The sequence below is a fragment of the Asterias rubens genome, chromosome 9 (assembly GCF_902459465.1).
Source record: "Asterias rubens chromosome 9, eAstRub1.3, whole genome shotgun sequence".
In the NCBI taxonomy this organism is placed as follows: domain Eukaryota; kingdom Metazoa; phylum Echinodermata; class Asteroidea; order Forcipulatida; family Asteriidae; genus Asterias; species Asterias rubens.
Genome location: NC_047070.1, coordinates 18,993,972 through 19,020,674, shown reverse-complemented (window position 1 = coordinate 19,020,674; position 26,703 = coordinate 18,993,972). Strand labels below are relative to the sequence as shown.

The window sequence follows — 26,703 nt, the reverse complement described above, 5'->3', positions numbered from 1 at the left end:
ATGCAAGTCGCCCAAAACAAGGCTGAAAACCACTCTAGGTTAAGGGCTACAAGGAAGAAAACAGACATGCAGAAACTCAGTGGAGCCGGAGGTAGGAATTGACATTCCTCTTAACAGATGGAAGATCATAGGATTCTATGTGAAGAACCGGTTTGTACTGCTCGACGTTTCGATCAGTGTGCTCAGACTGTCTTCTGGAGAATTACTTCTTTACCTTCACGATGTCAATATTCAAAGATAGAATACATGGGGAAAGACGACATCTTTCTTTACAGATGTCGTCAAGTCATGACAGGATGTTTGTCATGTCAGCATCCTGCAGTTTATCCAAGGATTTCAAAGTGTGTGATGGCACTTCCAAAGCTCCGTAGTCGTCCATGAGCCGTCTGATTGTCAGAATGACGTCTTGGGCAAATAATTATTACCTAACCATAAGAGATAAGTGAATAAAACTGTCTGCAAACTGACACTGCCATCTCATCCCAAACCCAAAGTACACCCCGATGTTATCCTATGTACTATTTACAATTCCCCATCACAAATCCCTTCAAATTAAACATAAACTAACAACATGCCCCATATCGTTTCGGTCCCCCTAGGTAGATACCAGACGTTTTATTGTGGGTACATTAGGGATAAATTGTGTTTAGTGCAAATACAGACGAAGATTGCGGCAAACACAACAATCTTTTGTAATTAATATAAGTTTGAACGAAGCAGCTATTTTGGAGTCGGTGCTATCAGGTTGCGAGCCTAGGCTATGATTTCGGTCATGCACACGGTGCTAGGCGTAATGCACACGAGCATGGACGCCAGGCAGACCAACCTTTTAGGAACTGGATACGAGGGTTTGTGGGCTGGCTAAGGCTACTGGTTTTGGTGGATATATACGGGGCTGGGTTTGCGAGTTGGATTAGGCTATTGGCTCTTACTAACTTGAGGGGAAGCCACATCCAAATCGGTAACAAAGTCAATTCCGAAAAATTATTGTTTAAATTAAAACGAAGACATGACACGATGACAGGCGTTGACCTGGGGTTTGGGGCAAGATCTCTGTCTGCTTTTACCAATGTTGACGGGGCCGAAACATCAAATTGACCGGCACCGAACCACCACATTGCCTGGTGCCGAAATACAAAATTTACCGGGCCGAAACTTCAAATTGACCGGCACCGAACCATCACATTGCCCGGTGCCGAAACACAAAATTGACGGGCACCGAACTATCACATTGCTCGGTGCCGAAACACAAAATTTACCGGGGTTGAAATGGCAAAATGACAGGGGCCAAGATACCAAATTGACAAGGGCTGTTGGTTGATGACCGTGGAATATTGTTCCAACCCAACTCGTTTCACACGACAACCCCTAACCTAATTATTTGAAACATTCCAGTTCCCTAGCACCAAAGACCTTGTAGTATACTGCCTTTCAAAGCAATTAAAATGAACCCACTTTTGATCAGAAGTAAAACTCGACAAAAGAACAATATTTTATGGCGTTTTATTACGATCCCATCCTCTCCAAAATGTTGAATTGCTGGCACATTATAAACACAATATCTGCCGGTGTCACTTAGGAAATTACATTCGCATTACTATGTGAATCCGCCGAAATTTATTAGCAAGGAACTGGTTTAAAGACTACCATATACACGCTACAATGAAACATTTTGCCCTAATTTTCTGCGTCAATAAATGTTTTATTTATATGTGTTTGTCGGCCAACAGACCGATGGCAGAATGCTCAACTCATAAAAAAAACCACTTATCACAATGTAAAATTCAAACTAGAATTTACTGTGCTGACGAAGAGTCAAGGAAACTTTTTATTTTCTTTGTCACTGAAAGAAATTCCTGAAATATGTTAAACCACAACAGAACTTCTTGTAACGAGCCTCAAACGAAAACCCATCGGGTCCTACCTATTTTGAATCAAAATTTACTGCTTGAAATCAGACTACACGTTTTATGACAGTTGTCTTTGATAAATGTATTAATTAAAACGTCAGTGCTCCAAGTTACGGCCTTGAGATAATCGCAAGATATCATTTTCTGTTCAATAAATACTCGTAATTTCTTGACCAATTTCAGACTGAGTTGACTCATTAGGAAATTGTTTTATCTCAGCGTAAATATTGTTGTGTATCGCTACACAAAACTATTATCACAATACAAACAATTGGCGGGATTTCTTGGTTCATGAACAAATACTATAATCGTCACCATCGGTCGTTTGCACGCCGTGAATACGGACAGTGACGTCACCACGAACGAGCGAACTTCATTGGTCAGAAAGTACGCGTTGAAAAAACTTCTGTGGGAAAGTACTGAAAGCTGATTGGCTGATGGAGTGGTTTGGTCGGACTGTGGTGTGTTTCAGTGATGAGGGTAGAGCGATGGTTAATTAGGTTTTGCATTCAATAAGGAAAACCTTGATGTGACAACATTACAGGATTACCCACTCGGGCTGTAAAAGTTTTGATTCTTGATCTTTGGTTTCGAACCAAGCGGCATTGAAGTCAAGTATGCACCCGGCATTCCATAACATGTACCCATCACCAGTAGGTAGGCCTATGCAGCAACAGACAGTGGCTCCTGGCTATCTAGCTAGCCCTGCAGGAGCCTTTGACTACACCATGGCGTCTACCTATCACCGAGGCCGTCCATCGATGTGGCTTGGGGGAGCTAGCCCTACCGCCTTTGGGACCAACGTATCCACGGCGTACGGTCTTGGGACGGCTCCCCCACCGTCACCGTACATGACGTCCCCGGTATGCGGCGGTGGCTACCCGCACACAGCGCAGCACAGCCCGGTCAGCACAGCGCACTGCCACTACCCAGCTGCCTTCCCATCAACGGACTTTGGTTGGTTGTCCCTCTCGGCCCAGCATGAACTCTATAGGATGGTCAGACCACCGTACTCCTACTCGGCCCTGATTGCGATGTCAATCCAGACCGCACGGGAGCGCAAGATCACCCTCAGTGGCATCTACAAATATGTTGCTGAAAACTTTCCCTTCTACAAGAAGTCTAAAGCCGGATGGCAGAATTCCATCCGACACAATCTGTCTCTAAACGACTGCTTCGTCAAGGTAGCTCGGGCGGACAGTGACCCAGGCAAGGGGCACTATTGGACCCTTGATCCCAACTGCGAAAAGATGTTCGACAATGGCAACTTCCGTAGGAAGCGAAAACGCCGTCAACTGAACACCGACAACGGTGTCAATACTGAAAACTCCGAGCAGCTCGTCAAGGATTTCAAAATTGAGTCGAATGAGAGCATCCTTTCATCCCCTAAGTTGCCAGTCACCCTTCTGTCTGATGGAGCTACATCTACAAGTCACCCGTTTCCGGTCCTCCCTACCAACCAAGTCCAAAGTGCCGACTCGCTCCAAGAACAGAAGACATGTCTTTTCCAATCGTCTCAGAATGAAACCATTATTGCTTCTTTCACCGCTTTCGCTAACAAACAGTTTGCCGAATTCGGGCAGGGCGCGAGGGTCCCGGGCACCACGCCCAGCCCGGCTGAAAGTACGGCAGCTTTGGGTGGGATCGGGACCATATCTCCCCAGAATGAAGGCCTGGAACCAGGGCAGAGGAATCGAGGTGCGTCTCGCTATGGATTCAGCGTTCGGAGTTTGCTTGCTTATCCATATCACGAGATTGCTGAGTGAAGTAATGACAGAACACAACTATACTCCCCAAAACGGGGAAAACTCTATCAGCAAATTTTTTTGTGTGACTTTTGATCGACTTATCCTCCGTTGGCCAATCTGCAGTATTTTTTATGAGCGGGGATTAATTTCTACTGAACAACCCAACTCCCATCTGCACACTTTACTTTAAAAAAAACACCTTCAAAACCACAAACTAAAACTGTGAGCCTACAGACTGTATAGTCTTTGATTTCTGATAAAAAAAATTAAAATGTGCACAAACTTTCATATGACGTGTTCCGATTCTGAACTTCAAAAGAAAACGCGAATTTGCTTTTTTTCCCGTTTCTTATCAAACTACTAGAAACAGTAAAATTCAAAGCAGCATTATTTGACAAATTAAAAAGAGGACAATTGTATTGAGAACAAGGGCTGACGGATCTAAATATAGTTTTTTTTAAATAAGAAACAACAAAACATGCCTGCTATAACAAAAAGAGCAAGTTGTCGCTGGCAATTGTATTATGAAATGTCAAACTGGAAACGCGTAATATTTGGTTTTTGTTCTGTTGTGTCGAGCCGTCCAAAAAACGTCTAAAGACATATCACACAAGCTTTTTATTGGAAACCAACTGACTAAATGTCCCTTTGCTGCTATTTTTAAGACGATTCAGTTTTGTTTCTAAAGTCCACAGTCAATAATTCTTTGGGTCAAAGACCAGTATCGGCACTTTATGGGACCCGACTTTCAAAACCTCTCCCAAAACTGTTTAACTTTTTGCTGCTATTTTTAAGACGAGTAAATTTTTGTTTTTAAAGTCCACAGTCAATAAAAAAAATGTCAAAGACCAGTATTGGCACTTTATGTGACCCAACTTACAGAACCTCTTACAAAAGCTTACAAAACCTCTGAAAACCTCCGAGACATGAGAAAACAGAACTATTTTTGTTTCGTGTTTCTAGAAATACAACAAATCACGCAAAAACTTTTTTGATAGAATTTCATATATTTTTAACACAATTTCATCACATTTTTTTTGAGCAATTTTGGGGATATATGTCGCTTTAAAAATGCTGTTATTATTGTTGATGTTAGCATTGTAAGTTATGTTAACTGTGAGCATTCATTCTTACCAATGTTATGTAGTCCCCCTGTCCCCTGGAACGTTTTGACTAAAAAAAACTTGAAAAATTTGCCTCAGTATCGGACATTTTTTGTAAATTTTTATTAAATGTAATTTGATACACATCCAGTGCACAGCTCAAACTCATTCTTTCTATGTTCATCCAGATATATAATTTTTCACGTGAAGGCAAAATATACCCTAGGTTTTTGGTACCGCTCGATTATTTAAACCATATCTAAATGTAGATGTATGTACTTAATAAGGCTAACATCTTAAAATGTCATTTCAAAAAAGGGTGGTCGCGTTTTTTGAGATGTCGCCGAAAATCCGGAGCGAATATGTATGTCCACACATGACAATCTGCGAAGTGTTACGTAGTAATGCTTCTCATAGTAAAAATATGGGGCATAAACATTGGTTTATTTGTACATAACCAGATTACTTCGAAATGAAATAGTTCTTAAAATGCTTTATAAACGCTGCTGTAGACTTCTGACCAAGGATTTGTAGTGCCATTAACTGTAATGTGGCGAGTGATTACAAAACATGCCTTTTATAAATCAACCTTGCCTAAAGGGATATCCAGAATATAGTTGTGATTACAAATTTCGACATTTTTGGAGGATGGGTCAAAAGAGATAACTATGGACAGGATCTGACAAAGGTGAACATTCATAAAAACTGTTTGGTTGCCTGGGTTACCGTTATAAGCTAGACCCGGAATCTCTCAGATTAACGGACGCTGTGTATCAACAGAAATACATATTCATTTATAGGTTTGGGCGCACTGTGGACTATGTTGGTCTCCTAATGGTCTTTCAATATTTTACAAATCAAAGTAAGCCGTAGAAAGGTTACACAAATTTTCGCAAATTAAACGTTAATTATTCTGAATGGCGCCTAAGCTACAATTTTATTTGGAAGTTATGAACGTTCCTAATGTACAAATTTGAAACTTAAAAAAAAGAAGTAAATGTTGATAATATCTTGGTGAGAGTCATTGCTAACAAAATGATCCGAAACGAGGATCAAAGTTGTAGGAAGTATCATGGTGAAACTAAGGCATTTCCTTCTTTTGGTAACCCCTAGATCCGATTTCACAAAAAGTTAAAGGCAGTCGACACTATTGGTAATTACTAAAAAGAATTATTAGCACAAAATCTTACTTGGTAATAGAGACCTCAGAATTTCGAGACCTCAGAATTAGATTTTGAGGTCCCGACATCAAGCATCTGAAAACACACAACTTCGTGTGACTGGGGTGTTTTTTCTTCCATTTTTATCAAACAACTTCGATGACCAATTGAGTTCAAATTTTCACAGGTTTGTTATTTTATGCATATGTTGAGATACACCAAGTAAGAAGACTGTCCTTTGACAAATACCAATAGTGTCCAGGGTCTTTAACCAAAACAATGTCAACTTTCATAGTCCACTATCGCCGAGGTCAAGTTATCAAATTTAATACATATTTCTGGTGAAATTTATTAAGGATTATAATTGTGTTTAGAAATAAACCAAAGATGTAGGAAAATACAAAATGAATTAAACAATTGTTGAGAACTGCTGCTTTTTTTTTTTTAATGATACTTTTCTATAAAAAGAGAAGATTAAAACGTGCGAGTTAAATTGTAAAAGTCAATGATGTACAGTCATTTTATTAAACCAAACCTAACAATGCAACGCTTTGTGGCAAAAGTAGACACTTCCTCCCGAAGCTCAAAAGTGCGTTTTTGTTTGCTCATCAAATAAATGCTTCCAATAGGCATGTTGATCCTGGGAAAAAGTAGGACAATTTTATGGAGTACCAAGGGTCGACCTACATGACATTATGGTAGAGGCTCCAGTCAACTTTTCAAGGGAATTTTGTACAAAAACAATTATGATTTTTCCATTGGGCAAAAAATCGAGACAAGAATACAGACTTATTAGGAAAGGAATCATGCACGTTCCAAACAAGACATCGTTTAGGCCTACTATGTAAGTATTTATCAACACTGAGTTTATAAGACATCACAATACATTGATGTTATTGCTGATGTTTAGTTATGTTGTTCTCCCGTTTAAAGGCATTGGACACTATTGGTAATTACTCAAAATAATGATGGGGGGAAAAAACCTTACTTTGTGACGAGTAATGGGGAGAGGTTGATGGTAGAAAACATTGTGAGAAACAGCTCCCTCTGAAGTGCCATAGTTTTAGAGAAAGACGTAATTTTCCACGAATTTGATTTTGAGACCTCAGATTTAGAACTTGAGGTCTCGAAATCAACCATCTAAACACACATAACTTCGTGTGACAAGGGTGTTTTTTTCTTTCATTATTATCTAGCAAGTTCGATGACCAATTGAGCTCAAATTTTCACAGGTTTGTTATTTTATGCTTGAGATACACCAACGGTGAAGGCTAGTCTTTGACAATTACCAGTAGTGTCCACTGCCTTTAATGCCTATTTAAATATTCCCTAAAAGTATTAGATTTTATACAGGGGCCTCACAAATTAAGTAAAATACATTAATGCAAAAAAAAAACCCCTATATACACACACTCAAAAGCCTTTCACAAAATAAATTTCACGCACTTGAATAACAGCTGTAAAATATAAGCTGGGTGTCCAAGCAGAAAATGTTGCTCATACATTTTCTGCTAAGCAGCAACGAGCAGGATACCAGTCACAAGTTGTACAGTTTGGCTAGTAACCTTATTCTGGTAAGCATAATGTTGTTGTGCTAAGCTACATTTTGTGATTGAGCAGCCCTGTGAAAAAGGGCCCAGGCCTCGATCCAAAGTCTACATGTAAATCAATGTTTTGGGAAACTATGTGGCGAAAAGTAGATAAATATTTTTTCGAAGATCTCTGGAATGGACTCGCCTTGAAAGTTCAAAGGATCAATTGCTCTCATCAGTATTCAAAGGAGCAAGAACAGATCGGTTTCTTCGACTGGATCTATAGGTAGAGAAAAGGGAATCCATACAAATTATTCAATTTTAAGCCATCTCATCCAATATAAATATACAGGGCCTAACCAGATTTTAAGCGTGTGAAAGATTAAAAAAAAACAAGATAAATTATTCTATTGACTTTTTTAAACCAACTGGTCCCAATTAAATTTATCTAACCAAGACAACTTCTAAATCAAAGCTAGTAAATCATCTTCTTAACAGTATAAGTAACACCATATTTTCAATCTTACATAATTATACTTTATCAAATAATAAACCACAAGGGAAACTGACTGGGTACATTTTTAAATGATTTAGGAATGAACATAGAAAAAATTTACTGGAGCGGGATTTGAACCAACGACCTCCGGTTTAACGTGCCGGCGCTCTACCAACTGAGCTATCTAGCCCTATGTTGGTGGTCTCCCAATTTTGTAATTTGACTTTGTAGAATATTTAATTAAAAAAACACTCCGCCTCGGGTTCCATTTTCCCCCTTGAGTATATATTCGCCATGGACGCCGTCACAGCGTGCAACAATTGTATAATGGACACTGGGAGGTTGTTAAACATTTGGGGAGCAACATGGCTGAAAGTCCGGTTGCGAGCAGATGAGAGTGTTCTGATGGTTGAGTGTTCAGTTAGGCATTAATTGGTGTCAGAAGCTCATTGCAAGATATACATATAGCTTGTAAAGAAAACAAGACTGATATCACTAACCGTGATTTACTGGCCCTGATCTCGGACTCCGACTCGCTGTCGCTAAGCAGTGCAGACATCTTGACCTTTGAGCGTTGCCTTGACCTTTGTGTTCGGCGAGGCATAACGGCAGGACTCTCAAACACACTGTTCTCTGTATCCCTGTGGAATAATTTAACACAATGGAGAAGAGTTATTCCAATACACTGTTCTTAAAGACAGTGGACACTATTGGCAATTGTCAAAGACCAGTCTTCTCACTTGGTGTATTTCAACATATGCATAAAATAACAAACCTGTGAAAATTTGAGCTCGATCAGTCGTCAGAGTTGCGAGATAATGATGAAAGAAAAACACACTTGTCACATGAAGTTCTGGCTTTTAGATGCTTGATTTTGAGACCTCAAATTCTAAACTTGAGGTCTCAAAATCATACTTCTCTCTCAATAACTATGTCACTTCAGAGGGAGCCGTTTCTCACAATGTTTTATACTATCAACCTCTCCCCATTACTCGTCACCAAGCAAGGTTTTATGCTGATAATTATTTTGAGTAATTACCAATAGTGTCCACTGCCTTTAAGGCCCAGTCACCAGGGGGTAATAATGTGAAGTGCTTTGGGACGCTCTCCGGGTGTGAAAAGCGCTATATTAAAACGGGTTATTATTATTATTATGTTAAATTTAGTTGTGAGAAGCGATTGCACTAGCCACCATTATAACTTGTATTGCGCTCTCTCCAGGACCAGCCTGTTCATGGCACATAACAACACAAATAAGGAAATTACACAGAAACAAAATTCAGAAAAAGTACACCAGTAAAAAATAAGCAAAATAGAAATCTAGGTATCTGAATGTCGAAATGCTTTAAACTTAACAATGCAACTTATAAAGCACTTGACACCAATGCAATTGTAATTGGACAGTCATTTCTTGTGGAATGTAAAAACTTACTCATCAAGAATGACTCCAGGTTGACCTCTAGTTGACCTTTGCGTTTCTGTGTCAGCGAGAAATAAAAAGTGAAGAAACATTGAGATTTTATACCATCATGGCCATCTAGGTCAAGTACCCTGTATACATCCTTGTACTGATAAATAAAATGCAAAAGAGCAAGGTCCAATTTCAAAGAGCTGCTTAAAGACACTGGACACTACTGGTAATTGTCAAAGACCAGTCTTCTCACTTGTTGTATTTCAACACATGCATGATTGGTCCAAATTTGAGCTTGATTGGTCAACGAAGTTGCTAGATAATAATGGAAAGAAAAAAAACCTTGTCACTTGAAGTTGTGTGCTTTCAAATGCTTGATTTTCGGGACCTCAAAATCTAATTCTGAGGTCTCGAAATCAAATTCAAATGCTTTTATGGAAAAATACTTCTTTCTCGAAAACTACGTTACTTCAGAGGGAGCCGTTTCTCACAATGTTTATAATACCAACAGCTCTCCATTGATCGCTAACAGTGATTACAAAAAGTGTCCAGTGCCTTTAAGTAGAAATAATTGCCTAACATTTGTTTGCCCAGCAGATTTAAGCAGGCATTTCAAAAGCTATCAACAACCTGGTCGTCAATTTCATGAAATAGCTCACACAATAACACACTACTGACCTAAATAAAACCGAAACTTTAAACACTGAATTCCAGTTATTGTTAAAGGAACACGTTGCCTTGATTCAGTCGAGGTGGTCTTTGAAAAGCGTTTGTAACCGTTTGTTATAAAATGCATATGGTTGAAGTCAAATTTTTGACTCCCATAAATGGCCGACCGTGTTAGTTCGCACAGTAAAAGGAAAACCGTGCAATTTCAAGGCAATTTTGTGTGGATCATTGTATTCTACTTTTAAAACATCGTTCCATCCATATGCATTTTATTTAAAAAACGGTTACAAACGCTTTTTATAGACCAACTCGTCCGATCCAAGGCAACGTGTTCCTTTAAAACCCTGATTTTGTTGTTTGAACCTACCGTTCTGCCCATCCTCTGCACTGTTCTGTTTCGTGCTGGATGGTGTAGCATTAACTGATGGAATACGGTCAGTCACTGAGGGCCGTGCGGTACCATCCAGCTCTCCAGCTTCCTGTGTGAATGTTAAGATAACAAAATAACAAAGGTTTAATACTACTAATAATAATGGGTTTCTAATACAACGCTTTATCAAAGCCTTCGGTATTTTGCAGCAAGGCATGTGGATCTCCTTTATAGCACAATGCTGTGGATCAAATCAGGAATACTGGTGCAAAGCCCTTCTCTTTACAATAAAGTGCAGTGGGTTCTTGTACGTGCATTACACAACACACAGGACCAACGGCTTTACGTTCCGAATGACGCAGCAATAATGGTGAAGTGTCCTGCTAAAGGACACAACTGGACTCGAACCCACACTCTGCTGAACAGAAACACCAGAGTTTGAGTCCGATGCTCTCATCCACGGCCACCACATAGGTAAATATATCGCTAACAATAACGATTATGAAGTGCAAATAAGATAAAACAACTGATGCATGTACAACCCAATGGACAAGCCAAACAAGCTCATGAGACAGTGTGAGTTTAACAGGCTCCCTCGTGAGAAATGAGACCAAACCTGGGCCCAATTTCATAGCGCTGCTAAGCACAAAAATTTGCTTAGCACAAAAATTTCTTCCTTGATAAAAACAGGATAACCAACCAAATTTCCATTTGTTGCATATTGCTTGTTACAGGTATTCAGCTGTTGTTTGCTTATCCTGAAAATCACGTGGAAATTTGGTTGGTAATTCTGTTTTTATCAAGGCAAAAAATGTCATGCTAAGGACATTTCTTTTGCTTAGCAGCTCTATGAAATTGGCCCCAGGCAGTTACCTGACACCCACAGAAATGACATGACAGGTATACCACAGGCCTAGAACTTTGAACAGAATTAGAACTTTGAAAGGGGCAAGTCCATTTTCATTTTGCAAAAGGCACTTCCATTGGAAAATCTTAAAGTCAATGGGAAACTTCTGAAGGGGCACCAAGGCCAAGCCCAGGGGCAACGGAGACCCTGGTCTATACTTTGCCTCTAAACCATAGAGTTATATATAAGAACTAGAGGGCGCACTGGTGATGCTTCTTGCGAGGAAACACGCACGCCATTCTGCACGCGCATTGAATACGAAGTACACGTTGGAGTTTGTGTTTATTGAACGCTGACGCAATGCTGTTTTGTCAACTTACAAAATGGCCGCACAAACACACGCTAAGCAATGCCTGTTTGTTCAACTAAGAAAATGGCCGCCTGCTCACATGCCTGGTCGCGTATAAAGGCCAGTGCGCCCTCTAGTTCTTATATATAACTCTATGCTCTAAACCCACCTCTTCAATGGCAGTATCATCAGCCTCCTGGAGACTCTTATCACCAGTGACTCCAACATCATCAATTTGGGCAACCTCCTCATCCTTAGGTGCAGTCTCACCATCATGAGGGGCAGCCTCGGGGTCCTGAGGGGCAGCTTGCTCGTCCTGAGGGGCAGCCTGCTCGCCCTCTTTCAGGTACTCCTGAAGCCCCTGGTAAAACTTGTCCAGTTGTTTCTTGACCATTTTCTCCTCGGCTTGCTGGAAAATTATTGGTAAATCTCGTCACTATATAAATGTATTAACTATTTATTTATTGATTTCATCTGATGCTGGTGACAGTCTTCAAGGCAACAAGGTCTTAAAGGCAGTGGACACTATTGGTAATAACTCAAAATAACTATTAGCATAAAACCTGTATTGGTAACGAGTAATGGGGAGAGGTTAGTATAAAACATTGTGAGTAACGGCTCCCCTGAAGTAATATAGTTTTCGAGACAGAAGTAATTTTCCACGAATTTGATTTCGAGACCTGAGATTTAGAATTTGAGGTCTTGAAATCAAGCATCTGAAAGCACTCAACTTCATGTGACAAGGGTGTTTTTTCTTTCATTATTATCTCGCAACTTCGACGACCGATTGAGCTCAAATTTTCACAGGTTTGTTATTTTATGCATATAATATTGAGATCCACCAACTGTGAAGGCTGGTCTTTGAAAATTACCAATAGTGTCCAGGGGTCGATTTCACAAAGAGCTGGGACTCGTCTTATCTCGAGTTAGGACGAGTACTTAGGATTAATCGTAAGGTCTGCATGCTACAGTGCAGGGTTGGGACTCGCCCTAAGTCCTAAGATTAATCTTAAGTTGGAAGAGTTTTGTGAAATTGACGATGTGGTTCAGCGACAAACCTGCATCTTTCTCTTTGCACCAGCCTTACATCATATTGTTTGTACATACAAGATTATTTTAACTTAAGGGAGACAACTTTTGCAATAAAACTAATGGTAAGACAAATTGTCAGTTTTACCATAGTGATTCGTATAGTGACACCACACTTTACTCAGCAACTACGATTGATTTGCAGTTAAGATCAATCTTAGCTCTTTGTTTCTCTGCAAACCTTGCTAAGCATTTATTATACTCATTATATTTTTCTTTGTGGGGGGATGGGGAGGTGGGTCGAGCTATCTCTACGATAAAGTCTCCAGCATCTTTGTGACCGTCATCCATACCTGCATCATCTGCTCGGCCAAGACGCTAAGATCCTTCAATGCAGCGGTGTTTGAGGAGGTCAGATGGAGCAGATTGAGGGCCTTGCATAGGACACGTACACCCGGAGCCTCCATATCCTGCAGGATCTTATTGCACACCTTGAGAGCAAGACTATCATGTACAGAGCTTTCCTGTATAAGAATAGTAATCAGTGTACAGTTAGTGGTGAGTGGTAGTCTCTATTCAAGCTGTCAAAGTCATCCTGAAGGAAAATTGTCTTGCTGGCATAGACGACACTGTACTAAAAATGCATGAGAAGACAAAACTCTTTCAAAGCCATTGGACACTTTCGTTAAACAGTATTTTCCAAAGGCCCACACTTCGTGTATCACAACTGATATTGGACACTGTTGTTGGACGAATTTGTGTGCTTTCAGATAAGAATAAAAGACTTTTAGCTAGAAGTCTTTTATTATTTTAGTGAGAAATTACCTCTTTCTCAAAAACTACGTTACTTCAGAGGGAGCCGTTTCTCACAATGTTTTATTCTATCAACAGCTCGTTTACCAAGTCAGTTTTTAAGCTAATATTTGTTTTGAGTAATTACCAAACGTGTACCTTCCCTTTAAGCAGCTCTATGATATTGGACCCTGTGGTTGATTTCACAAAAATAGTCCTAACTTAGGACTAGTCCTTTGAGTAATTAAAAACTTAAGTCTGTTCCTAAGCTATAACTTGTCTTAACTTGAGCTAAGGATATGTCTTAACTCTTTGTGAAATCTACCCCAGGTCTGTTAGGGTAAATGTTAAGGAGCATACCTGCAAAGCAGTCTCCTGCCTCAGGTTTCGCTGATCCGTCAGGTTGACCAACAGCTCTGCTACGTTATTCTCATTCACCTGGGCCAGGGGGGAGGTGGTCGGTGCATTGAACAGCGTCTCTAGTGTCGGAAGAAAAGCTTCCTCCACACAGTCCTGATTAGCCCTGACAAACAGAACATTAAACTTCAGCCAATGTCTAGAAAGCGGCATCCAAGCATATTTTTAAAAACTTCAAGGGAAAGTATAGACGATGTGACCTGTGACATCACATGTTTACAAAAGAGCCACAGAGCCTGGACTTCCTGCAAGCAGGATTTGTACACAGCCTAATGGAAGAAATCATAAAATCTTATATGTGGAAATTATGACACAAAATGTCACCTTTCTCATAGGACCTGTGTAGTATTGTGCCTGCCAGCATACTGAAAGAATGTAAAAGGTCACCACACAAAGTTCACATGGTCTATACCTCAGTTTTCTTTTAACTGTTCGCTTGTTTTAAAACCACACATAGTTATATACGATACTAGCCTATGTAAATTTGAGATATAGCCGACAACCCAGAGCGATTATGTCTACTCAGGAAGAATAGTCCATAATTTGAATACATAATCTGAGAGACCAACCATTTGATCAATCGACCAACCGATCTGCCCAACCGCGTCCATCAGTCCGACCAAACGAACAGCTGAGCAACCGTTCGACTGACCAAACATTCATCAATCAATTATATAACAAATAAACAAATACAAACAAATAAATATACAAAAATATAAATAAATAAATAAACAGAAACAAATGTAAATAAATATTATACAATAAGTAAACAAAAAACATTTTTATATTTATTACAAACTTGACTCGATGATGGGAGTAAACAGTTATCAATGATAACTTTTTACTCCCATCATCAAGTTTTAACTAATCCTTACCTCGTTGCAAAAGCAAAGAAGGGGAGGAACGTTCCGAGACAGTGTCTAAGATGGAGGTCCTCCTCGGTGGTTGGGTTGTACCACAGCAAGAGGAGACGAGACAGGAGCTTTGTGCTCGTCACCCTACCAGAGAGAAGAAGCTTAGCCATACCCTCAGCGACGACTGTACAAACCTCAGAGCTCTGACAAGAAAAACAAAAAAAGCAAAAAATGAAGAAGATATTGGCTTGATGTTTCACCCCTAGCAGAGTCTTCCTCGAAAGCTAAATGACAACATGGCACGCAAAACAAGTATAGTGGTGAAACAGAAGCAGTTAAAGACACTGGACACTATTGGCAATTGTCAAAGACCAGTCTTCTCACTTGGTGTATCTCAACATATGCATAAAATAACAAAACTTTGAAAGTTTGAACTCAATTGGTCGTCAAAGTTGCGAGATAATAATGGAAGAAAACAACACCCTTATCACACCAAGTTGTGCCCTTTTAGATGCTTGATTTCGAGACCTCAAAATCTAATTCCGAGGTCTTGAAATTAAATTTGTGGAAAAGTACTTCTTTCTCGAAAACTACGTTACTTCAAGTGAAGAAAGAGAGAGGGAAATCAAAACCCCAAAAGAGGAAATCGGCTTAAAAGAGGAAATCTCACATGCCTGTATATAGCGCACGTATCTACCAACAAGGTACGGAGTATACATACAAACTTTCAGAAAGATATGTTTTTGAAGTGATGAGTTCTGAGACCCAATTATGTAGCACCTTATAATGGTTTACAAGGTGCTACGGCGCATGCCAGCAGCCACAGCTAGGAACACCGGGGCGAACCAATACTCTGTGCACTGGGCTCTTTTACATGCGTTACACAACGCATGGGACCAACGGCTTTACTCATAAGGTACCCTTTACCGTGGAGAAAATGCCTTGGTGCCCTTGCCCTTTCAAGGCCTGTGACCCACCTCATTGTCCAACAGCCTTGTAAGGATTGACAGGACGCTGTTAGCTGCATTCTTGTCCTGTTGCTGTGCCCCTACACCATCCTCAGCCCCCTCTTCCTCGTTGGCGCTGTCGGCAGGGCTGCCGCTACTTGAAGACCCACTAGAAGCTATCTTGAAGGCCTCTAGTCCGTAGGTATGCAGGAGATCAAAGATGGATTTCAGGGCAGTCACTTGGATTGTCTCCTGATCCACTTGGGAAATCTATTGTGGTTTTTATAAAATATAAATAGTTGGTAAGACGCTGCTCTAGAACTGAAACGGTCTTTGGTTTGAATCCCACCAAGTAATATGCCTGCGATTTCTTTTCCCAAAGCTTGGGAAAGTATCGAGTATACAGTGCTTACACACATTGGAGTATATGGGTTAAAATCAAACTTAATATTCTTTATCCCCGATTCAAATTTTCCATCTGTAAATATTTGGATAAACGTAGGAACATTTTATCGAGTACAAGATGTAGGCTTCAACAGACTTTTCAGACTATTTAATCACAATTTAACTGATTTTCCTCAGGGGCAAAACCCCCAGAAATCAGACTAAAGTAGGAAGAAGGAATACCATGTAGGGTGTTGGCCGAGCGGATAAGAGCATTAATTTTACGAGGTGATTACCGAACATACACCTTCCCGATATAGAAAGGTTTGCCGTAAACACCATGTAATGACTATCTCTAAGTGAGTTGGGGGTCGTTCTGAAAAGAACCGTTGGTTTCAACTCTACGCTTCGATCAGTATGCTCTGATCGTCTTCTGGAGAAAGCTGGACTCTGAGGGTGCATACCTGCATAAGGAGAAGCAAGTGCAGATGAGCCAAATCACGGCTGAGCTGGGAGGCTAGCCCGATGCACTTTACAGCCATGTTGCGGACGGACAGGTCCAGGTTCTGGACACCAGGGAGCACCAGTGTATCGATGAGGGTCTGCAGGGTGGGGCTTAGACCTCTGGTGGTCAAGCGTTGTAGCATCTCGCTGGCGATGGTCAAACACTTCACTAAAATCGCAGGGTCACTCTGTATAAAGGAAACATGGACACCACAAATTGAGGATATTCAGTTTCATGGCACTGGAGACTTTACAGATTTACAAATAACTTACAGGGTTTACAGAAGGTAATGGTGAACGACTTCTGTGAAATAGTATTCCATTAAATGCTTTACCTTTTGAGAAAACATTAAAACAATTATCAATTCTCGATATCCAGAATAACTGATTTATTATAAACACATGTCATGACACGGCGAAACGTGCGGGAACAAGGGTTGGTTTTCCCGTTATTTTCTCCCGACTCCATTCACTGAGCCTAAATGTTCACAGGTTTATTTTTTTATATATAAGTTGTGATAGACGAAGTGTTGGCCTTTGGACAATACTGTTTACCGATGTTCGGCGATTGCTTTAAAGGCAATGGACACATTTGGTAATTGTCAAAAACCAGTATTCTCACTTGGTGTTTTCCAACATATGCACAAAACAACAAATCTGTGTAAATTTGGACTCAATTGGTCATCGAAGCTGCAAGAAAATAATGAAAGAAAAAACACCCTTGCTGCACACACTTGTGTTCTTTCAGATGCCTAATAAAAGGCTTCAGGCCTGAAGTCTTCCACAGTATCGGTGAAAAATTACCGCGTCCTCAAAAACTACATTACCTCAGAGGGAGCCGTTTCTCACAATGTTTTTCTTTAGGACATTGTTTGAAAAATGACTCATGTGCTACCCAAGTTGTCTAGTAGCATGTACGCTATAGTTAAAGGCAGTGGACACTATTGGTAATTGTCAAAGACTAGCCTTCACAGTTGGTATATCTCAACATATGCATAAAATAACAAACCTGTGAAAATTTGAGCTCAATCAGTTACCGAACTTGCGAGATAATAATGAAAGAAAAAAAACCTTGTCACACGAAGTTGTGTGCGTTTAGATGGTTGATTTCGAGACCTCAAGCTCTAAATCTGAGGTCTCAAAATCAAATTCGTGGAACATTACTTCTTTCTCGAAAACTATGGCACTCCAGAGGGAACCGTTTCTCACAATGTTTTATACCATCAACCTCTCCCCATTACTCGTCACCAAGAAAGGTTTAAGGCTAATAATTATTTTGAGTAATTACAAATAGTGTCCACTGCCTTTAATTGCCTCCAAGTTGCCTCGTGCGACAAGAGCCTAACAGCTGTAATAAGGTTGTTAAAATTACACTTTCATCCAAATTGTACTCTTATTTTTGAGTCTCACCTTCTCGGTACGGACTTCCCGGATGCTGATACTGGATTCCTCCAGCAGGGATTGTTTGCTAGCCTCCAATTCAGACACTATCTCCTTTAGCTCAGCCGCTCGGCCAAAGTCCTCTTTGTTAACGCAATCCTCCAACGCATCTCTGGCCTGGTTCAAGTCAACACGAACGCTGGCCAACTAGAAGAGGACATTTGTATACCAAATGGAATGAGCAAGAAATTCTGTGCGAGAAAAATTCAATCAAACCTGAAGCTGTGTACTTTTCCCGAGTTGAGTGAAAAAAAATCTCAGTCATATTTATACTGGGGTGAGATTCGAACCCCAACTTTGGTTATATGAATTGCGTCTAGCTACTGGGCAATCTCGGTGGTCTAGTTGGTAAGACACTGCTCTAGAATTGCAAAGGTTGTGGGTTCGAATCCCACCCCAGTAATATGCCTGTGATTTCTTACACTGAGCTTAGGAAAGTACTGAGTATACATACAGAGCTAAACACACATTCGTGTAAGGGTAAAACCAATAATAACATGTGACCTGTGTTCCACCAATCAAAAGACAAGGATCTTTATGTGTGCAATATCTAAATCTAGTAATTATTATAACACTATATTCTCATTGCAGATAATAATAATAACCAGATTTGTATAGCGCCATTCCATCTAGATCATGGCGCTCAGCAACAACAGGCAACGAAAAACAACTACAATTAAAGAGTAACTGGAAACCGGTGGGTTTTTAAGTTGTTTTAGAATGACGAAACAGTGTCCAGTGTTCTGATGCGAGATGGTACACTGTTCCACAGTTTCGGGACGGCAGTTATGAAGGCTTTGTCAGTGCTCGTGTTTTTTGACCTTTATCTTGACAGCAGTGTACTATCACAGCAGGATCGAAGACCGGACCGAAGAGAAACATGAAGTTAAACACAGCGATGAAGGTATTGTGGAGCTGTGTGGTGCAGACATTTAAAGATGAGGAGTGCGACTTTAAAATGAATTCTTTGCCGGACGGGAAGCCAATGAAGTTGGGTTAGTAGCAGAGCCGCCGATTCACGTCTGTCAACAGCAAAAAATGCGTGCTGCACGGTTTTGCAGTCGCTGGAGTTTTCCCAGATTAAAGCAAACTACTGTACTCCCCAAGATTTGACTTACTTTAAGATCCTTCTTGCGCTGTTCCTCCTGGGTGATGCTCGTCTCCAAGATGGAGATGGGCTCTCTGACATCGGCGATGATCTCAGCAGTCAGAGGGACGAGCTCCTCATCCCCAGGGTGTAGTTTGGAGTAGTGGGTCATAAGCAGGGGGACGAGGGAAGAGGGAATGTGAGGTGTAATCAGCATGTCGTGTATCATCCCATCAAGTTGCTTCCTGCGTCAAAGTAAAACAAAAATAGATCATAACTTATTCTGAATCGTTTTTCTCTGTGGGTAGATGATCGATCGCCATCAAAGACAGACTGTGGATATCTTTCTGCGGGATATGAACCCACAGAGTATAGACCTTGATCACGATGTGGCCGCTTGAAATTGAATTCAGTGCTCTTAACCGCTCGGCCACTACACTTCCATACACATCTTGAGCATACACACCTTCCTACTTCATCCGAGAGGTCCAGACTGCCGCACATCTTGAGCAGCTGTTGAGCGACGAACTCCTGCTTCAGCGTTTCCTCAACTTCGGTCTCGTTCAAAGCAGCTGGCTTCAGATTATCAAGGAAACTGCAAACAAAGGGCTTGTAGTTATAACACCTAGGCTTGATTTCATAGAAACGCGAAAAGTAGTTAAGCACAACAGAGTTAAAGGCAGTGGACACTATTGGTAAATTACTCAAAATAACTATTAGCGTAAAACCTTTCTTGGTGACGAGTAATAGGGAGAGGTTGATGGTATAAAATACAGGTGCCCCTATAAAATTTGGTCCCGTTTTAAAGCTCTTCGTTCTGATGCGAGTGTTTTTTGTAGTGGGACTTGCAATTTTCAATCTCATGCATGTCCAAAGATAAGACAGTTCAACCAACAAAGTAGCTTCTGGAGCTAACTTGTTCAAAGAAAGGAAAGTCCCACCACATATGTTTTTACTGCCGGCTTCATTTTACATGGTAATTTGTTTGTATTACTATATTTTTACTGTCGGCTTTATACTGACCTTAATGAGGACATTTTTTGAAACAGATTTCAATATGTTTTTACGGGTCAATGGTTTTATGCCCCAACCCTAGCAACAACTGCGAGGAAATTGCTTGTTTTAACACTGAACTTCTTGGACTTGCCCCTGAAAAGTTCTAGCATTGGATAGAGATTTTCCCTTGGCCTGCACGTACCTTCTGAGGTGTTTGGAGAACACAGAGACGCTGGGTAGCATTCTGTCAAGTAACGCTTCTCCCTCTGTGCCGCTGCTCTTCAGGAAACTGCACAAACACTGCCAGTAGAGGGCACTCTCACACGTTAGTTTTTCTGCTGGAACGACCGATCTATTTGCAGAACAAAAGAGTATATACGGATTAGACGCTGCAATGGGTCAATATCATGGGTCATCAAGACTATGATGGCCTGTGGTCTATTTAAAAATCTAAAATAAAAAGTATGCATTTTTTTCAGACCAAGGAAGCCCCTTCGCTCGGCCCCAGCGGCCAGTCTATCCAGGACCGCTGGGATGGGCTAATCGCTTCCACAGATTCTTGTTCAGGAAGTACGTCATGCGTACAGTGCATATAAATATGGCGCAGTGTGAGTGTGATGCATGATGGGGCTGCGCATTATTAAACCAGTGACAGTGCATGATACGTTTGCCCATCCCAGCGCATTTGGTTAAAGCAAGGCGCTGGGGAAGAGCGAAGGAAGCCCCCTGAAAGCACAAACTCTTATTCATCAGGGCAAGTTTTCATAGAGCCTGTAAGTTCAAAAACTTGCTAAGCACAGAAAAATATTGCTTACCAGAAGCAGGTTACCAGCCAAATCTACATAAAGTTACATTACATTGGTGTGACTGGTGTCCCACTCAATTTTTGCTTAGCAAAGAAATATATGTCAAGCAGTATTTCTGCTAAAGAGCTTTAGGAAATTGGGCCCAGGTCCTAAACACTTACGTGCCGTCGAGCAGATCAAAGTTGTCGACCAGTTCCTGAGATTGGACCTTCTTGAAGATGACGTTAAGGGCCAGCTCAGCCGTCTTGCAGGAGTTCTCTACATCCAGGCACCCTAGTAGATCCAGAACGTTCCCGTCATAGATACGAAGCCATGCCTGTAGGAGCTTGCCAGCACACGCATCCTTCACTGAATCTGTGAGTAGGAAGCAATGACAAGAGTCAAAAGTGAAGGTTAAAAACCTACTTTTTCAGTCAGCCTCGTCATAAATCCTTTATATTGTTTCTTTGTATTTCTTGTTTGTAATGTTCTGCTTTTGTACAGCGCTTTGATCCTTGTTAATGGCGCTTTATAAATACCTTTATTATTATTATTACAGTGGGATGTTTCACGAAAAAAAAATGTTAAGATTCTGTGTTTAAACGAAGGCGACAGTGAAAAAAACAAAAAAAAACACTTACAAACAAACAAAGGCCACCATAAAAGAACAAAATTAACCAGGACCCACATACTATCCAGGGAGAATTATTGACACATCTTTTTTTTTGTGTGGAGCTGTCTTATCTGAAGATTTATCATTTCCTCTTCTTAATATAAATTAATTACTTGGAATCCTAAAGAGATGAGTATTGTACCTGCACGATCAGTCAGGCCATCTTGTAGCAACCGTACACGTTGGGCGATGGTCAACGCTTTGATGTGCACTTTCTCTGCTAAGACCTGAAAGCAAATGTAATATTATCAGCTTGGTGCAAATGTGCTCATAATGAACGAAGTCTGAAGTTATGTTTCCGCATCTATGACATAGTACAACAACCACCGACTCAAACCTCACTCTGTCGTAGTGAAGTTAGTAGTGAGAAGTCTCCTTGATCCTCTAAAGCGGAAGTAGTTGTCCCAGCTGGTAGTGTAAACGCAGGACAGCTCTTTTCAGACCTGAGAAGTCTACTGAAATTTTACAAATCTACCCTGCGGTAGTAGATACGTCTTCCGAATTCAGAAAAAAAATCTACTTCGCGGTAGAAGTATATAAAGCAAGACAAGATAATAATAAGTTTTATATAGCGCACGTATCTACCAACAAGGTACTCAAGGCGCTGAGAATATACAAACTTTCAGAAAGATAGGTTATTGCAGTGATGAATTCTGAGACCCAATTATGTAGCACCTTAATAAGGTTCAGAATGTGCTACGGCGCATACAGCAGCCACAACCAAGAACACTGGGGTTAACCCCTTCTCTTTTCGATAAGTGCACTGGGTTCTTTTACATGCGCTATACACTACCTTGGACCAATGGCTTTAAGTCCAATCCAAAGGACGAAGCAATGGTTAAGTGTCTTGCTTTAGGACACAAGTGTTACGGCTGAGGATTTGAACCCACACTCTGCTGATCAAAAACACCAGAGTTTGAAATTGGTGGTCTTAACCGCTCGGCCACGACACTTCAACATCTCAAAAGAACAAAATCAGCAAGTAGATATACACACCGTGTTACTGCAATACCAAATATACATCAATTTGAACCTGATAAGCCGTCTTCCTGATCACTTCTTTGACGTCATGGGTAAGCTCCAGGATCTGTGGAACCGTCTTGGTGGACATTGTGATGTTGATCAGAACTGCACGACGGACCTCGTAGCTACCATCAAACTTCATCAGATGTAAATAAGCTGTAAGCAAACACATTCATTTTTTAGCACTTCTATACATGTATTACTTCTATCATGTCTTTTTCTGTGTCCAAGGTAGTCGCATAATTTCCCCAAAAATTGTTTGCCCTGGCAAATGGGGTGCGTTTTCTTCAAGCTAAAACTTATTGTTCTATTTTCCCCTTTTCTAAAGAATCTTCTTGTGGGGGGGGGGTTCAAGTTGAACAAAGAAATCATTTTGTGTGGTCCATTCCTCAATTGTGTAAAGACCAGCCATGAGGTCTTCCATAAGCTCCAATGTGGATGTGAACTATTGACTGTGGCCAGTGAGGATGTGAACTATTGACTGTGGCCAGTGAGGATGTGAACTATTGACTGTGGCCAGTGAGGATGTGAACTATTGACTGTGGCCAGTGAGGATGTGAACTATTAACTGTGGCCAGTGAGGATGTGAACTATTGACTGTGGCCAGTGAGGATGTGAACTATTGACTGTGGCCAGTGAGGATGTGAACTATTGACTGTGGCCAGTGAGGATGTGAACTATTGACTGTGGCCAGTGAGGATGTGAACTATTGACTGTGGCCAGTGAGGATGTAAACTATTGACTGTGGCCAGTGAGGATGTGAACTATTGACTGTGGCCAGTGAGGATGTGAACTATTGACTGTGGCCAGTGAGGATGTGAACTATTGACTGTGGCCAGTGAGGATGTGAACTATTGACTGTGGCCAGTGAGGATGTGAACTATTGACTGTGGCCAGTGAGGATGTGAACTATTGACTGTGGCCAGTGAGGATGTGAACTATTGACTGTGGCCAGTGGTCCATTTCAAGCCCTGGGCCCAATTTCAAAAAGCCTTTAAGCACAAAAGCTTGCTAAGCACAGCAAAGTATTGCTAAACAGAAACAAAATTACATTAAGTTTACATTGTTGTGAGTGGTACCCCACTCATTTTTTGCATAGCAAAGAAACTTGTCAAGCAGTATTTTCTGCTGAACAGCTTTATGAAATTAAGTCATGTGCATATTTTAAGATCCCACTCCGACTGTGACGTCCCTCATATCGTTATTGAAAAGTGAGAGTGTCTCTTACTGGTTATAACTGGACAGTCAACATCGCTTGGTTCTTGCAGCCTGGACACGGCCGTCACGGCCTGGGTACGCACGGCAGGGAACTTATCGTGCAGTCGGATCAGCATGCAGTCGTAGATCTGATCAAAGAGGTCTTCGTCGATCTGCGCATTGTCGCCGAGGCTGTTCAATAACTTGTTGATCATTTGGCAGACGCGGAAGCGAACAGCTCGGTCCTGTGCATTGTGATTCTTTAAAGGGGAGAACAATTTTTAAATAAGAATTTGTTCGCCATCCATGTCCAAACTAATGGACTACTGGCTACTGGCTGGAATGTTGCAAAACTCCTATGCTTCAACATTGCTGTTGGCTGCAGCCATAGCTAAAAGTTCTGCCCACTCTATCAGCATGTGGAAGCTGAGATCATAATTAATAATGATTTGGGGTCAACCAAAGACTAATTGATTAGAGCGAGATTTAAACCAATGACTTTCGTATTCGCTGGCACTCTACCAACTCAGCTACCTAGCCCTATCTATGTTGGTGGTCCGTCTCCCTGTTTTGGCGCTATCTTTGTTCAGGGAAGCCATGTAACTGTTAACTGTTGTGTTGACAGTTTACAACCTGGGCCCAGTTTCATGAAGACTGTAAGCACACAAATTTGATTAGCATGACATTTCTTCCTCAATAAAGACAGGATTACCAAGCAAATTTCCGTTTGTTGCATATTGCTTGTTACTGGTATTCAGCTGTTGCTTGCTTATCCTGAAAATCACCTGGAAATTTGGTAGGTAATCCTGTTTTAATCAAGGATGAAATTTCATGCTAAGCAAATTTTTGTGCTTAAAGGCTTTATGAAATTGGGCCCAGGAAAGCAGTAGCCAATAATTGTGACATAAAGATACCAGTTTTCTTTGGTATTGTGGTTGATGTGCGCCATTTCCAGTCCAAATGCAGCCAGCCCAATGGGCAGACTTATCTGGCATCTTGTATTACGCCCATGTGTTTATAAATGTTTGCACATAAAATGGCTTCTATTCTAATCACAAGTTATCGCAACTCTTTCAGTTTACGGCTCTGATTTCAACCCACCTTGAACAGAAATGCAAAGAGGAACAGCAGGAAGTTATTGTCAGGTGTCTCTGCCGATTCCTCGACCTCTGTTTCTTCCCCAGAGTCCTCTGTGTTGGCGAACGACACGGCAAACTTGGCGACAAAATCCAGAGTTCGCTCAACAGCAGGCTCTCGCTTGAAGATAATCAGAGCATGCTTGAAGTAGCTTAAAAACTCCTGGTGGAACGGTGACTTGTCTTCCAGCTGTTAATTTATAATTAGGAAATAACAATAGATGTATGATGTACTTGAGTTAAACTCTTTTCACACTACTCTGTCCCCCGGATAGCAACTCCAGGGAATAATGGTCAACTTGGAACGGTTTATCCCTTTTACCCCTGACCTAACAATAAGTGTACTGGGGTGGATTTCACAAAGAGTTTAAACTAGTCTTATCTTGAGTTAGGACAGGTTACTCGTCCTATCTTAAGACAAGCCATACATTTTTTTGTATCTCCTAGGACTAGCCCTAAGTTAGAAATAGTACTCTTTGTACTCTTACTTTGTGAAATCGACCCCTGGTACCAGACGTCTTTTACGAGCATAAATACGGGACAACAGCATTTCGTCCATAAGGATGAAGCATTGAGCAGTAATGGTTATCGGGTCTTCTTACTAAAGGACACTAAGGGTCATGACCAGGACTCGAACCCACAATCTACTGACCAGAAACCAGTCTGGTGTACTTATCCACTCAGCCAGAACACACCACATGTCTCATCTTACAAAAAACTTTATTTTTAAGTCTACAAAATTTGATAAAGATATGATATACCTTGTCATACGTGCTTCGAAGCGCTGCGGTGAGCTTGGCATGGTTGTGCACTCCATTTTGACATTCTCCAAAAACCTCCAACAGTGTTTTACCTTGTTGTTTGCTTGGCATGCTGGAACTGAACAAAAAAACAACCAAAATAGTTCATGATCGTTAATTTGAAAACAACACTGACTCACCGACACTGACACTCAGTACAGCACAGGTACAGTACAGTTAAGCCCGGTTCATACTTCCTGCGAATGGAATGCGAAGCGAATTTGACGTGAATTTGACGTCACACCCTCCTTTCGCAGCGATTATTCGCAAGGGAGTAGAGCAGAGTTCAACTGCTGTGAATTGTTCATTGCGAATTTGTGACGTCAAGATTCGTTTCGCATTCGCATTCGCAGGAAATATGAACCAGGCTTTAGTTGTACACATGTACATTGAGTCATTGACAATCGTTCAAATTTTATTAATAAATAATAAATAGACCATGCACATGATGTCATTTCAGTCGGCGCCCCCGCATTGAGGTCAAAAGGAGGTTGTTCATTGGCCAATCTATGTGCGTTTTGATTGTTTCGTCACCGTTTGACCTCAAAGATGGCAGCTGGATGACGTCAATGCATAAGGTCTATATTATATATAAGGCTAAATAAAGATAAAGTGTCCCTGCTATTTAGTATTTAGGCAATAGCCTATAATCCTATATAGGCCTAGTAGTATACATTCGTCATTATATGTTCGTAAAAAAAATACAAATTAAAGACAAATAAAGACACTCACAGCTCTAATAATAATATTCCTAAGTTGAATTGCAAACGGGTGGGGTTGCTTTGTGTGTGTGCATGTTCATGTTGACGTTGTGTTGTCAAATGTCAGGTTGTGTTGTGACAAAATTAGAAAATGTATTTTCCAAATTTTCAGGAATAAATACTTAAAAATATGAAGCTTATGGTCAAAAACTCAATGAGAGTATGCTATGACTTAAGTACAACAACACAATACTTACACAGATTTCTGCTTCTATTAATTGATGAATCAAAATCGAAATGTTGTTTTCTTGGTCTTGCAATTCTTGCATTCAAAACGGCCGCC

The 26,703-nt window shown here is 40.8% G+C and overlaps 2 protein-coding genes across 2 annotated transcripts; one reads left to right on the top strand and one right to left on the bottom strand.

The window, feature by feature from the left end:
• The first annotated feature begins 2,548 nt into the window (after positions 1–2,548).
• LOC117294315 (forkhead box protein I1c-like) lies at positions 2,549–3,676 on the top strand. Its single transcript, XM_033776675.1, has one exon. The coding sequence runs from the start codon at positions 2,549–2,551 to the stop codon at positions 3,674–3,676; it is 1,128 nt and encodes a 375-aa protein (XP_033632566.1).
• Positions 3,677–7,163: 3,487 nt separating this feature from the next.
• LOC117295125 (condensin complex subunit 3-like) lies at positions 7,164–26,702 on the bottom strand. Its single transcript, XM_033777690.1, has 21 exons — positions 26,618–26,702; positions 25,621–25,738; positions 24,825–25,049; positions 23,755–23,983; positions 22,537–22,682; positions 21,646–21,730; positions 21,013–21,205; positions 20,248–20,397; positions 19,516–19,644; positions 19,081–19,294; positions 17,933–18,109; positions 16,483–16,710; positions 15,665–15,904; positions 14,709–14,890; positions 13,777–13,939; positions 12,978–13,148; positions 11,765–12,004; positions 10,397–10,508; positions 9,382–9,427; positions 8,450–8,590; positions 7,164–7,733 (listed from the first exon to the last, which is right to left on the bottom strand). Exons 2-21 carry the CDS (start codon positions 25,729–25,731, stop codon positions 7,676–7,678), a joined length of 3,240 nt encoding a protein of 1,079 aa, XP_033633581.1. The 5' UTR covers positions 25,732–25,738; positions 26,618–26,702; the 3' UTR covers positions 7,164–7,675.
• Position 26,703: the final 1 nt, after the last annotated feature.